The 15,059-nt window shown below is 41.6% G+C and overlaps 3 protein-coding genes across 6 annotated transcripts; 1 reads left to right on the plus strand and 2 right to left on the minus strand.

The window, feature by feature from the left end:
- The first annotated feature begins 751 nt into the window (after window positions 1-751).
- On the plus strand, window positions 752-9,594 carry si:dkey-125i10.3. 2 transcript variants are annotated; one of them, XM_034550201.1, is made up of 10 exons: window positions 752-801; window positions 1,549-1,588; window positions 1,710-1,812; window positions 1,975-2,052; window positions 7,251-7,310; window positions 7,481-7,573; window positions 7,683-8,726; window positions 8,837-8,899; window positions 9,011-9,110; window positions 9,210-9,594. In XM_034550201.1, the coding sequence occupies exons 2-10, from the start codon at window positions 1,579-1,581 to the stop codon at window positions 9,318-9,320; spliced, it is 1,662 nt and encodes a 553-aa protein (XP_034406092.1). In that variant the 5' UTR covers window positions 752-801; window positions 1,549-1,578; the 3' UTR covers window positions 9,321-9,594. The 2 variants fall into 2 exon arrangements, with proteins under 2 accessions (XP_034406092.1, XP_034406094.1); XM_034550203.1 differs by lacking the exon at window positions 7,251-7,310.
- Window positions 2,565-6,282, minus strand: LOC117742646 (tigger transposable element-derived protein 6-like). 3 transcript variants are annotated; one of them, XM_034550206.1, is made up of 2 exons: window positions 5,860-6,282; window positions 2,565-4,956 (listed from the first exon to the last, which is right to left on the minus strand). In XM_034550206.1, the coding sequence occupies exon 2, from the start codon at window positions 4,952-4,954 to the stop codon at window positions 3,596-3,598; it is 1,359 nt and encodes a 452-aa protein (XP_034406097.1). In that variant the 5' UTR covers window positions 4,955-4,956; window positions 5,860-6,282; the 3' UTR covers window positions 2,565-3,595. The 3 variants fall into 3 exon arrangements, with proteins under 3 accessions (XP_034406097.1, XP_034406096.1, XP_034406095.1); XM_034550205.1 differs by having other exon boundaries at window positions 2,565-4,960; XM_034550204.1 differs by lacking the exon at window positions 5,860-6,282 and adding an exon at window positions 5,549-5,853 and having other exon boundaries at window positions 2,565-4,960.
- Window positions 9,595-9,611: 17 nt separating the features above from the next.
- Window positions 9,612-14,682, minus strand: plp1b (proteolipid protein 1b). The gene is made up of 7 exons (XM_034550207.1): window positions 14,573-14,682; window positions 12,274-12,460; window positions 12,014-12,170; window positions 11,581-11,758; window positions 11,238-11,311; window positions 10,928-10,993; window positions 9,612-10,487 (listed from the first exon to the last, which is right to left on the minus strand). The coding sequence occupies exons 1-7, from the start codon at window positions 14,574-14,576 to the stop codon at window positions 10,416-10,418; spliced, it is 738 nt and encodes a 245-aa protein (XP_034406098.1). The 5' UTR covers window positions 14,577-14,682; the 3' UTR covers window positions 9,612-10,415.
- Window positions 14,683-15,059: the final 377 nt, after the last annotated feature.

A 15,059-nucleotide genomic window follows, 5' to 3' on the forward strand; every position in this document is an offset into this window, starting at 1 on the left:
CACAATTGTCATTGATTAATACACCTACACTTATCTTGTTTTGATCATGTGCAGTAGGAATTTGTACTCAACATTATTTTGGCTGAGGTTCTAAAAAAATAAAACTAACCAACAGAGGCTCTGCTGGATTCCTCAAATAGTATGTCTCTCAAAGATCTTATGTAACATTGTCAAGTGTAAATGTTTCAACAGGAAATAAAAAACCCAGAAAAGGAATGACACAATACTGATTTTAGATACAATTCCATGTAGCTTCAGAGCAGGTCTTTCGTGATTGTTAGCACCCAACTGGAACGGCATGTGTGTGAAGGAATATCTTTCTTTGGAACCAAGTGAAAACAACACTGAAAGGTTTCTGATGAATATTCTTCAGTTAATGAGCTGCAGGGTTTCATCTCTGGCCACATATACAGTATAGTGCTGTAAGCATATTGAACAAGGCGAAAGTCAGTGAAAAAGAGAAACACCAAAAAGCGCCAAACTGTTGGTTTAAATGTTGTAAGGATGTCTCACACCTTATACATTGTATCTGAATGTGGGGATCTGGCAACTCTGCAATGTAACATTTCAAGAAACACAAAACTATAAAACAATGTCACCTGTCAGCCCACTATTTGCATAGCGACATCCAGATGCAGCACTTCACACTGACAATGAGTGTAATCTGAAACAACAAGAAGGGAGGGGGGGGGGGGGTCAGGTTGAAATATCTCCATACCTGCTCGCCTGCATAAGACAGAGACCAAGAGGAAGCTCGACACCACTCTGCTCTGACAGCGCGGACACAGCTGACCTCAACAGGTGAGAGCACAATACGGTGCAAGAAATGGACCGCACACTAGTTCTGGTTTTATGTTCACTGGCTATGCAGGGGGAAGGGCTCATTACGGAGCCAGAGATGCTTTGATTTTCTATGCATAATGGATCTGACCTGGTTAATTGGTGCTGGCACATCTCCTGTGCGATTCATCACAGGAGATTAAAACACTAAGTGCGGGTCAAAATGTTAAGTGGGGCTCAAAGAGAATAGAGACCAGATGCAGTGTGACAGGATGTGCACTGTAAACACAGGGTGGGTTCAGATCCTTAGCAAATATGGAGACTAATATGTCCAATAACATTATTACACTCGGTCAGGTTGACTTTCTTTATTCCAGCATATTTTTTCAACCGGTTTCATTTGAACACATGTGGTGAGCTTTAGTGTAACTTTGTAATTTCAATGTTTATCAATGCTCCTCGATTCAGATTCAAAGGACCATAGTTGTTCAGAATGGTTAGTACTGTAATAAATAATAAATACTTGGATGTCATGTTTACATCTTCAGTGAGTTATGGTGCAGAATGCAGTATAACGGGTTGTGTATGAGATGCGGGTTACATAAAAAGGTCTGAAGTCAGTGGTGAGAGTATAAGAGAAAAGGCTGAACAGGCAGATATCAGAGATTACAGTGTTATTACTGCTATTAGTTTTGTTCTATTGATATGGAAACATAAAAATAAACCTGGAAAAAATGTGAACCTTTTATCTTAAAATATTTCCATCAGGTTGAACATCTGAAAAAAAACATCAGCATCATGTCAAAGGGTAAGTCACACTTGAATCAAATATTTAAACTTTTTAAAAGATTAACTGTGTTATGCACGTATTCTTGGTTCCTCAATTTTAACAGGAAATGTGTGTGTGTGTGTGTGTGTGTGCGTTGTAGAGGTTGACAGACACACGGTGTTTCAAACCACCAGGGTGCGGACTCCATTGAAAAACGATGTCTGTTGGATTCACAAATCAAAGCAGGAGCAAGAAGCATCAAGGTATTCTCGGAAATGAAGACGCAACATTCAAAACAAAGGCATAATTTTAAGTACTGATGTGATCTAGGGTAGCAATTGTTACTATATTACAAGCACCGACTGTCTGAGAGAAAAATGATGCTACAAAGATGCTGCAAATGTACAACTTCTTCTGTCTCGCAGGACAGACCATGCTGTGGAGACCCGGCCCGCTTCAGTCAAGCGCTATTCATACGTCCTGTCCACAGCCAAGAAATTTGAGTGAGTATCAGGGAAGGGTGTATGTAGCACATCCAAAAAACGTCATCAGGAACTGGGTAAAAAAAATCAAACTACGGCGGGAATCAAACAAAAGTATCAAAAGTTGCCAGCAATTTGAATTGTGCAACTCTTCGATCTTCGAGCAACACACCCGACGAACATCTTTGATCAAAACGTTGCACAATTCAAATAGCTCGGGGCTTTTAACGCAGTGTGCTCTCCTGTTTGATTCTACAATACAAATCTCATTGTTTTGCTGAGCATAAAAAAGTCAGGATCATTTTCTGTAACGTGACATTCAATAATCATAATCATATCAATTTAGCCCAAAATATGTTGTGCAACATTTTACACATCAGAATTCTTAATACATGCAGTAGTGTTCCCCACCTGTGTATTGTTGCCAGCTGTACCTATTGCATTGATATTACATCACCTGACTTGAACACGTACATGAGACACACACACACGCAGGTGCGTGCACGCTCACTCAACACACACACACACACGCACACACACAGAGGTTTAATGGTTAGGAGAACATGGACACAAGGACGATGATTACATCTAAAACCCCCCTTTAGTAACCTGTTAAGCTTATGGACAGATTTGTGATGCAAAAATAATTTTAAAAACATTTATTTTCTCCCTGAGTTTACCTGAGACACCCCTCCTCAAAATAAAAAAGGGCCCACCTTTCCTCAATAGTTCGTTAATTAGACAGTACATTACTTAAATAACTACTTAATGGGCCAAGTACATTCAGAATACTCAAAGAATATGATTCACAAATGAATTGCGTAAGACACGATTCCCTTCTATCAGTATTTGTCCGTTTCGCAGCAAGCGTGAACATCAGAAGGAGGAAATCACTTCGGAACACGTTTTTATGGGGACATCTTTTTTCCGCATGGATACTGGACAATAATCAATATTGCCAGATCTCAACAGCTTATTAAGCTTCCACAATGGCCTACTTCCTGTAAATACGTCTCAAACAAGATAACATTTGACAGATTTTAAAGATTTAAATCTGTTCTTTTAAGACGTTAAGAACAATGAGATGAATGTTCTCATGCTTTAATATGTTAGCTGAATACACATTAAGCAATTAAACCCCCTCGATCAGAACAGTCAGCCATCTAGCTCACAGCACTCACCACGCTGACTAATACACTGCATACTCCACTAAAATAGAAGCATAACTTACTGTATGTATTCATACTGCTTAATATTAGTAAGCTTGACTAACTGGCTGGCCATCAATGACGAGACAAAATGACAAAGCTTACGTTAATTGGTTGTACAGCAGTAGTTCTTTTGGCTCGTGAAGAAACGGCCTTGATCTTAAATACAATAAAACCTAATTGTGTCTTTCTCATTCCATGAGAAAACGTTTAACTCCTTTAGATTTATCTTGGGGACCCCCATGGTGCGCGATCCTCAATCTGGAGTGTACCCCCAGTCAGTGTTTCCAATGACAGAACTACACAGGTTTTGTTAAATTATGCAGCCCCTCTCCTTCCTCAAAGGTACACGTGAGTCATGAGGAGGATCCAGCAGCTGTGAGGTCTCCTTCATTGTGCACTTCCTGTGCCGATGCGGACAAGGAGGATCCAGCTGCTGTGAGGTCTCCTTCATTGTGCACTCCCTGTGCCGATGCGGACAAGGAGGGTCCAGTTGCTGGGCACATGCTGTGCAATGGCATTAAATGACCCTCGTTGATGGCAAAGTGGTTCAGCGGGTAGATGCCACATTTCCTATAGCCTTCCTTCACAATACTGACACCCTCCTCTTCCTTTGCTACCTGATACGTCCCTTTAAATACACCTGAGAACTCCTTCTTGCTAACTGCAAAGTGAGTATCAGTAGCACAACCATCACCTATGAGGGCTGCAAACCGCTGCTTCAGGAGGACAAAGAGACCCGCGTCGAGTGGCTGCAGGATGTGAGAGCAATGCGGTGGAAGGCACAGAAGGATGACGTCCTCGTTACGAGCTGTTTCCACCACCTCAAGGTTTATGGGAGACTTGTGACCATCGAAAATCAGGAGCAGCGGACGCTCCTTTGGTGCGTGAAGGAGGAAGTGCTTGAGGAACCATTTCTTGAAAAGGTCTGAGTTGATATAACCAGAGTCTGACCATCCATAGAGGGCATTTGGAGGCCCTTGAGTCTTGTAACATACTCCCCCTGGGTATGCCTTTGAGTAGATAATAAATGGGTGAATTTCCTCTCCAGCTGCGCTAAAGCAAGCCAGGACGGAGATGTGGTCCCTCGATCCTGGCGTTGCTTTGTGGCCCAGACTGGCAGATTTGGGGAGAATCACTCTCTTCCTGCCCAGCTGAAATCCTGTCTCATTGCAGTTGAAGATTTGATGAGGCTTGTCTCTGAGCCCTCGAGCGTCCATGACCGTACTCAGTAAATGTAAAAACTGATCCACTGCTTCTTTTCTCACACATGTTGTCCTTCCACGGACAGCATTGTCTGCTGGCTGAATGGTGATATTCTTTTCTTGGCGTTTTCTGAAATTGAGCCACCAGGTCTGGCCTAGTTTAGAAAATGCCACCCTCCGATGCTGCCGCTTATAAATGGATGAGGCAAAGGACACCAGCTGTTGCTTCGTCAGTGGGAAACCATGCTTGGACATGTATATAGAGAACTCCACCAACAGCTCCTCGTCTGCAGATGTTATAAGTTGAGCTGGCCCGCTGCGACTCCCTGGTGTCACCCGTCCACTGACTCTGTCCCCCAGTGAAGATTTAGGGACTCCAAACTCTTTGGCAGCCTGTCTCACTGTACACCTTCCTGACTTCACCTCGATCAGTGCACGTTCCATGGCCTCCTCGGTCCATTTCTTCTTCTTCTTCCTACCGACTTTGTCAAGATGATTTCTCGATGGCATTTCTTTCTAGGACAACACAGGAAATACAAGCATGAATAGCACATCAAACTAATTTGATACACACACACATTATTTTAAATAACCTTAATGGTCAAGGGGATTACATTCCTTCCTTATTTTTGAGCCATGTATAATTTACAAGATCGCGGTTTCAACTGTTCACAAGTACAATGCTCAAGAACCAGGACAACATAATCTCCATCCAACATTCATGTTCACCTAGATGGATGAACATGATTGAAGTGGTATTCGGCTTCAATAATTAAAGGGGAATATGACTGAAACTTAAGAGATACGATTCCTCAGCAGATTCTCTGTTGTAACAGTACATCACTTAGAATAGTCGTGCATTAACAGTCTTGTAATGGGCTCTTCATTATAGACCTCTAGTCAACCCATGGAGGCAGAATATGGGTCACGGTGCTCCTCTTCGTCCATCCAGAATACACGACCCATCTCTAGTTAAACCAGTATTACATCCTGTTCATATGCAAACACAATGCACTTCATTGCTGCACACTCTACATCCAGACCACACAAGTCACGGTCTAGATGTAATATATAAACATGAAGGCGTTTTAAGATCCTGTTTACCTTGTGACACCTGGTGGTTTTTAAACTGTCTTTACGCTTTCTACGCCAATCTACTTCAGACTGAGAAAGCATTTTAATCGGAAAATGAATTTAGTGGCGTAACAACGTAACACCAGCTATGATGACGTAGTTATCCTTCACGTGAAAGTAGCTAACTTCTCTCAGTTAACTAACTTCAGGTCCGTGATGGTTCATTTGACGTAGCTAGTTAAGTAGCTACTGACTAAGTACTAATGTCGGTGAACTTTCTGTCGCAAAGCACCTCCTCCGTATGTAACTAGTTAAACGTGTTGGAATACCAACTAACTTACTGGTCTCGCAGCGTCGTCGTACTGTTAAGTTAGTGGGGACTGGTCCTGTGCTGGTTGTGTGACGTCGCGAACCGTTACGTAGCTTACGTTACAATGATGTGATGCCTGGTGGTTTTTGAGACACAATTGAGCCGACAAAAACAAACCCAGGCGGTGTTTAGACGACAGACGACCTACATGTCTGTCGCATTGAGAAAGTTCAAATGAGGCGGTTATGAGTAGAAAGAAGCGCACACGTCCCTTCCTAGCATGAAACGGCTAGCATCACAAACCTGTGGAAGACAACCGGAAGTTAAACGACAGTGTTTTCAAAATAAAAGTACGAAGTTCCGGTTCCAAAAATAAGCTTCCAATTTTACAGGTATTCAGATACAATCAATAAATTGCATTACATTGCAGATACATAAAAAAAAAAACAGCAATCAAATAAAGAACCACACAAATAAAGCTACTTTTTTCCACAAAATAAACATTTTTGTATTTTTTTTTAGATATAGAGCATTTTGTATTGATATATCTGTGTACTTATCCAAGATTGAGAGACATCTTTATCTATTGCCATTTCCAAGGAAAACACCATGGCACATGCATTTGAATAATTAGTTCCACTCACTTAATAATAAATTACACGGTCCACATACTTTATTTCAAGTGTGTTCAGGTAGACCATGACCTTACAATCTATCAAGAGTTACATCATTATCAACATGTTTTGCTATCACAAAGATAATTGACCCAGTTCAATGTTGTGTGCCTCTAGCCTATTACCAGCAATATTAATAGATGAGATACACAAACTAGGACCAAATACTCATGGATTGCATTCCTTGTTCAAGAAAACCACCCCATCTCCTCACTTCTGTACAACATGTTTGGTGATATTTACATGATTAGGAAACATTATGTTGACATTTAAGGCTCTATTCGTCAGTTTTGCTTCATCAATCAATGTAGCTTCCCCCTATCACTCAACTCATATACTGGTGTCCTGTATGTGTGATTTGTTGTGGCCATCAGGTCAGACCTTCTGCACAACATTTTCTTATGCAAAGGTTATAGATGAACCTTTTACTTATAAAAAAGAAGAATGAGTAATATTCTATAACTGCCACACCTCCTACATCTTCCCTCACTGATACAGTTTTATCTTTTGACACTATATTCATAAGAAAGTGTACGTTACCTGACTTTTTATTGTACATTTAAATTACCCCTTGTTTTCACCATCGAAATATGGAGCATTTAGCTTTGAAAGTAGTTTAATGTTGATGAAATGTTTCATTGATTGTGGAGCATTAATTACGAAGATATCATCTGCTACTGTTTTGTTTTCTGCTTTAAGGTTATAAATGCCATGGTTCTTTTTAAAGTGTTTCATAATTTCACCCTAGATCAATAGATTCTTCACTGAGCCCTCCTCTCGAAAATACACAGTTTTCTTCATCTGATGGGTATGGGTGTTCTACATTTTAATTGAAAATAAACTGTGAAAAAATGAGAAACCACAAATGTAAACATTTCAGGTTTGCATTATTATTTTAAGTTAAGTCTGAACATTTAAAACCAAAAATATTGAATGTTTGTGCCTTATATGTTTGTTATTTGTTGCTCTATGTTTTAGCGATTCATCTAATCAGGCAAATTTTGAAGTTATTCCTCCCCAAGAAGATGCTCAGCCTGAGGGGTCAACAGTGGAGACCACAGATGATGCAAAGTTAGTATGAGAGTATCTCAACATTGAGTGTAACTACTGCTGAGTCAAGGGATTTTTGTTCATATGTCTTTTCTGCATAGCTGGGAATAAGTAACTCCCTCTGTTACAGGCCCCAAGCACCCATAGAAGAACTTATCCAAAAGGATGAGGCACATCCAGAAAAAACTGTTGCCAACACAACTGCAGAAATCAAGGAAGAATATGCTGCAGTTTACCAGTCAAATGTTGAACAAAATGGCGTGGCTGCTGAGGTCTCAGCAGATGCTCATGTAGAAGATCCTGTTGTAGAAACCTCTGCGGTTCCTGTAGTTGAACTGAAACCTAAAGAGAAACCTACAACCAAAACAGAGCCAGCAAATGCGACACAATTGGAACATGCAGGAGCACAATCGATTGTGCATCCTGCAGAGGGAAGTTGTGAGAAAGGTCCTTCAGAACAGGCTACAGAAGAAATTGTGGAAGCTGTAGCTGAGGTTGCTGTGGAGTCATCAGCTGACACGAGTGACGTGGTTAATGTAACACTTATAAAAGAGGTTGCTTTCCAAGAGAGTGTTGGAGCTGTAGCTGAGGCTGTGACAAAGCCTTCATCTGGCATGAGTGACGTGGTTAATGCAACACCTGGAAAAGAAGCTGCTCTGCAAGACAGTGTTGACGCTGTAGATGAGGTTGCTGTGGAGTCATCACCTGAGACACCTGCTGTGACTGATGCAGCAGGAGAGAATGCTGCTCTCCAAGTCACATGCCCTGACTTAGTGGAAAATACTGCGTCCGAAACATCTACCCAAGCTGCTGCTGAAGAGCCTGAAGAGTTTATAGTCGAGTCTGCAGCCTCAGCAGAGCCAGTTTTAAAGACTGGAGCTGAAGAGGTAGTTCAGTGTGAAGTCCAGCCTGTTTATAAGCCGGTTGTCGAGCAAAGTGTTGAGCCTGAGCGAGCAGCAGATCATGTGGTGGAGCGGACCATCAAGGATGCTGTTGAGCCTGTAACATATTCGGATGCTGAAGCTCAGGATGAGTTCTCTGACCAACTTATTCAACTTTCGGAAGCATTAGATGTGGAGCCACCAACAACTGAAGCTGCTCCTGAGCCTCTGAAGGATCCAAAGCGATCCCACACTGAGGAGAACAAGCTGAACCAACACTCTGATAGCAACATGTGAGTAAGCTCTTATAAAAAAGGAACCACAGACAGATGTTCTGGTTTTCACGTTTTCACTTGTGCAATACAATGCATTTTTATTGTTTGCTTATGACTATTTTGTGTAGCTCTGACATGTCCCAAAGGTCCAAGGAGGATCGACAATCCACGCAAACTCAGGATGAGACCAGGTAATGTTTAGCAATTGCAATTTAGAAATTCAGACAATGTCTAAGTTATAATATATACGCAAAGCTTAACATTTGTGATAATCTGTTTTTAATACATTCTCTCCACTGCAGAAATAGCAATGTTTGTTCATTCTGTGAGAAAATAATTGATGGAAAGGTCAAGATCTACATCAGCGAACCTGTGGTGACCTGCCACCCTGACTGTCTAAAGGTTTGTTCTGCCACTCAAAAACATACGGTTCATAAGGTCTATTATTGAATAACAGGCCCTTGTCATGGCATCATGTTAATATTAAGTATGTTTTTGCAGTGTGGTGTGTGTGCAAAGCCCCTGGGAGATATGATGACCCCCATGTTCTTGCACGATCAAATGGTCCAATGTGGTGGCTGCTTTGCAGACGCTTTTAAGACCAGAACCTAACTGGGACGAATATGCCTATACGAGTTGCCCTTGAAGACTTAAAGCATACTGCAATCAACCTGCTGTTTGGACAGAGGACCTCACTGATTTTCCCCTAACTCTGTACTCTGTCTCCAAAGTCTTTTTTTTAACATTATGTATTGTAAGAATTCTGTTAAAGATGTGGCGGCATGCTATATCTAGGAGTAATTGCCTAAGATGCCAAATATGAGATGCAATCACCACGAAAGATGTATATCGTGATATACTGTATATGTTTGAATAAACACTAATTACTGGCTCAGATTTAAATGGTTTATTCAGCCATAATTAAAAATGAGCATACACACAACCAAGCTCAGTCAGTAGCATCAAACATGAGTAACCTGGAGGCACGTTATTGAAGCATCAACAGCTTGTTTTAAGCAGTAACCCAAAAACATCCAGAAAAACAGATCCACGTCTTTCTTTGCCTCCGACACAGTGGCATTTAAACGAAGCAAAAATGCAGTGTGAGTGAATGCAAAGTACATGTTTTGTAAGTGAAAGCACGGGAAGAGATGAGAGGATACACCAAACCCATGCAGGTACATTCAGCCTCCCTTGCTTTAGTTCACACAATGTTGCTACACAGGATGGTGATAATGAGGCAGCAGCTAAATCATAGTCAGAACCATATGTGCATCACTAAACACTGAATGGCGAGCATGCAGTTATGATTTGCAAGGCGAGCTGTCATTGCTCTTAATTATTTATGAAACATCATACATCACAATCTGACAACAGCATCAGCACCAATGAAGCTTTGCAGTAAACAATGCATTGAGAGATGCAACCTGCGAGAGGAGAATGAACAACAAAGCTAGGAGAATCATCTGAGAGGAGGATTTGAGGAGGAGGATGCTGGGTGTGAATTATCTTCATCTCTCTGTCTGTTGTTCATACAAATCAGCGACGAGAAACATGTGTCTGTTATTGGACATGTCTAAATAAATACTGTAGCAGGTGATCCATGTTTGGAGGATGCTGTTTCCCAGAGGATGAATGGACGTCCAGTGTTGACTGTCTCCGTTTCATAGCCAGAGGATGGGGTTGACTGGGACGGAGGTGTTGCACTTAGCGGACACCTTTCCTGCCCAGGAACCGCAAGACTGCGTAGTTGTATGTGGTGGCAGCCAGATACACAAACTGCAAAGGAAGACATTGAGATGAGTAACAATAGAAAGGAACAATATTTTAACATATGGGTCCCTTTTTAAAAGGTCGATTCACCCAAAAAAATCTAACAAACGTATTTTCTTGCCTCAAAAGGGTATCAAGCCATACATGGCTTGGAGTTAAAATAAAATGTAAAATAAGAAAGTATTTCCACTGAAAACTGCTCATAGCAAGGCCCAGAAGGAGATGTTGCAGCTGAACATAACTTACCACAAAATAAAAGATTAATTTAAATTGTATTGGATCTTCCATAATCTAAGAGACACAAATCTTTAAACCTAACCAACTAAAAATGTGGGTAAACTGACCCTTTCCATGTGATTCAACTGTTAATATTAACAAGAGCAATTTTATAGACGAAATATTGAATCCGACCAGAAAGCATGCAAATTGCCAAAACAATTGCTCACCAGTGCCAACAGAGTGATCCCAGCACCAGCAAATGCGGCTATGTACAAATCATAGGTGACGTAGAACTGTAAGACATATCAAACACAGGTTAGTTTTTATTCAGAGAACTGAATCTTTACATTAAAACATTTGCTAACACACCACACGATATATGCATTCATATTATATATATATATATATATATATATATATATATATATATATATATATATATATAGAGTAGATTTACACTAATTCTGCACATTGATTTTGACATGAGGATGCTGACACAATACTGAACTGTGGGGAATCGTGTATTCAGCTACTCACTTCGCTGGTTTTGCAAATAGATGCCAAGGTCATTCCACAAACCTTGCCCGGCATCGCATTCCAAGGAAGCAGACCTTAAATAAAGACGTGACGTAAGTGTCTCTTGAAATTGCTGAATCATGATGAGTTATGATGCATTTAAATTCCTGCTTGCATACAGCATGTCAGGGACACAGACGTGAAGAAATGAAGATAAAGCTGCAGTTATCTCCATTATTTCATAACTTATTCAACGAGCAGTTTTGCATCCATTCCCCAATGATTAATTTGTTGCTTTCACGGACACATTAACATTCTCGTCAGGTGGAGAATTAGCCAGTCAGTCATTATAAGGACAACGCACCATACTGCCTGGCATCCATGCAAATCCAGCCGTGCTGATTAATGCTGGGGGTTGTTTCAGCCAGGAGGTTTATGTTGTGGCAGGTCTGCTCCATGTTGAACAAGAAGAAGACTGGGATAGCAGTGAAGGCAAACACCGCCAGCCAAATGAAAGCAAAGATGTAAGTCACGATGACAAACTGTGGAAATAAGAAAGTGCAGGATGTCAGGTCACAGAGATCTGCCGTCGGAGCCCAGGTTTCAGTGTGATGAATGTGGTGTCATTAAATTCAACTATTAAGCGTAACTCATGATTCTGTATAGATATTACTGAAATAAAGAACAATTCATTGAACATAGGAGCAAGAATAAAACCAGCATTTAGAATGTTAACGATGATGTCATATTTCCCCTCCCTCTTTACTCCCCCTCCCGTCCCTTCTCCTTGTTCTCACCGTCAAGCTGAGGCAGCGGCCACAGTGGGTGCTCCTGAATTCCCCAAACGTCTGCTTGACCGCGCTCGTGGTGTAGAAACCCTCAGCCAGCAGCAGGATACCATAGAGGAAGAAAAACGATGCCAGGCCATAGATCACGTACTGGAAGTATTTGATACTGAGACCGTCACAGGAAGAGAAGTCAGGTCAGACAGTAAAAAGAAACCACTCTTGAGAGGCCAAAAGTCACAATTCAGAGAATTCATTGAAGCATCACTCACAAGGAGGCCATGACCACAAAGTCCTGGACGTTGCGGGCGAAGTAAGTCTCGACGAGAACTTCGGTCTGGGACAACGCTTCATGCCCGCAGCCACAAAATAAGGCCATGCCGGCATAGCACAGCAGGGTGGCCACCAGGGATGTGTAGGGCACTGCCCCAATGCACCGGATACAGCAATCATAACAACCTGAGGGGGCATAATATATCAGCACACAGGCGGCACACACCGCACATATAACCACACAACACATCTACGCCACGGTGGTGAAACTCTTTCACCCTGTGGGGGAGTTATGAAAAAGTTCTCGCTCTGTCTGCAAATCCATGAGCATACACCAAAACACCACCAAGAGGCAAGAAAGCAACAGAAAAATTAAAAAAATTAGTGACAACCAAGAGTTCAAGCAGCGATTCCCAATAAAGCGTCCAAACAAAAGCAGCCTCCACTGACTTCACGAGAACCTCATGCACTTCTTCCTGTGTAAGCTGCGCTGTTGAAGCAGGTAGCAAATATCCACAGTGTTAATAAATGCATTGGCAAAAATGGGATAGAGGGAAGCACCTAAGGCTTTGCAAAGCCAAGGCTGCCTGACCGGAAACATTTGCTGCTTCTGATCCTGTACTCCACAACAAGAGAGATTCCAGTGCCAACCAGTGATGTACAGTACTTTCTGCAAGCTGTTGCTACAGTAAAATAAGTCTCTGCGCTGAATTCATCTGTATGTTGAAGCCCCTCTGCTGGTACCAACACCTCACAGCTCAGCCCCTACGCACTGAGGTCCTGCCCTCTTTGTCCAGCGGTCACAGGCGTCACCAGGCGAGAGAGAGGGATGGTGGTGAAACACTGGCCTCAGGGGCCTGAAGAAGAAGCTTCTCTTTGTGGCTGGAGATACAATATCCATTGTCTTTACCATTATCACGGAGGAACAAAGGGCAGCGATGTTAAATAAACAAAGACCATGGTGCCACAAAACACACACGCGCACAGGCACACACACAGGCACACACACAGGCACACACATACACACACACACACACACACACACACACACACACACACACACACACACAGTATGCTGGGGTGGCAGAAGTCTCTACACCACAGTCACTATCACTACTCAGGCCATCCTCCCTCCACAGCTGGCTGAGACTGGTACCATGGCACTGCGTGTCAATGCCGGCGGGGGCTGAGTTCAAGTGTTCAAAGAGTGGGTAGAAGCATAAAGAATGAGAGGGGCAATTTGAATATCTGAAACAACAACAACTACTACTACCCCACTAAGTTTTGTCGCTGGACATTTTGAAATTCTTTGGTGGCCAAACTATTTCAGCGCCATAAAACATTCTGATAATTTCTGGTCATTGTTACTTTATTGTCTCTCTTGGTTTTAGAGAAATAGTTGCATCAAAACCACAATAACATCACAATAAAACACATTAAATAAGAGCACACATGAGATAGACTGGCGTCCTCTCTCATGCCAATTTGACAAATTATTGGATTTTATCTGGAAGGAACCGATACTGTGACTTCAACAAACTGCTACAAAAGTATAAATAGTAATGGCAGGAGTGCCGCTAGAGTCCCAAAAATGATAGTGCTTGCAGACGCCCACGCTTCAGCTGTGCCCTGCTCCAACAGTGATATAGTGATATAGGCCATCATGGCCTTTATTTCAACTCAGTGCAAAAGGCAATAACAGATGTCAGATCACTAATCACGATGTAAAAATCTGCCAAAAAACGTATGAGCTTTAACAATAGTTGAGCAATAGTAGAGAAATAAATGGTCAGCAGAGGTTATTTGGGTCCACAGCTCTCATGGAAATCTGCTAATTTATACCCATGACAAATGTGGGAGTTTCTGACCTCTTTTCACCTCTTTGACCGAGCATGGCCTTGCCATGTTGAGAGTCAATGCCCATCTCTGTCAGCCACTCTGATTACACTCATTGTTGGTTAAAAGGTTAGAAGAGGTAACGAGGAGTTCTGTCTTTATTTAACAGCCTTCCTGTTCTGTTTTCTGAAATCCTCACTGTGTGTTAAATTACAGGACATGGCATACAAGGGTGAATCAATGCTAAATCACTGATCCATCTGTGGAAAATCTGAATACTTTTGTTAAATGAAAAAACTGAATTAAATTGCAGTAAATCTCGCCCACAGTGCACAAGGGCAACATGATGTCTAAGGACAGAAAGGATATATTAAAGGCAACATTAGTAAGTTATTGAAATTCACATTTTCGAATCACATTAATAATAGATGATAAGAGTTATTAAAGATTCTGTGCACTCACCCATGTCCAGAGAGAAGTGCGGGGGTTATTGAAGTTTTGCTGGGTCGCTTTGTGAGTGTGATATGAGGATATGAGAAGTTATTCCCCGCCACTCCTATATGAATCTGACTCGCGCTTTTGTGTCATCAACAATAGATAGACCACATCTCCCCGACTCACATCTTAAAGTCACAAAGTCCCATTTCAGCTGCCAATCATTATTTATGGAGCCATGGGTTGAGAACTGAGGACCGAGAGTGGGTTATAAATTCCTTTAAACATAGTTTCCTTTTTCTTGGTATTTGGTGGTACTGCTTGAATCCCAAATTTGGCTAATTTTGTAGGAATTATACTTTTTGCATGCACGCAAAGAATACAGAGATACCAGTTGATACATCCAATCTATTTTAAGGGCAAAGTTGAACAGCTTTCTTTCATTTATACAATGCAAATGATCTACCACAACTGTCTTACATTTGTACATGTCTTAACCTCAGAGGTGTTTAAT

The sequence above is a fragment of the Cyclopterus lumpus genome, chromosome 14 (assembly GCF_009769545.1).
Source record: "Cyclopterus lumpus isolate fCycLum1 chromosome 14, fCycLum1.pri, whole genome shotgun sequence".
Lineage (NCBI taxonomy): Eukaryota > Metazoa > Chordata > Actinopteri > Perciformes > Cyclopteridae > Cyclopterus > Cyclopterus lumpus.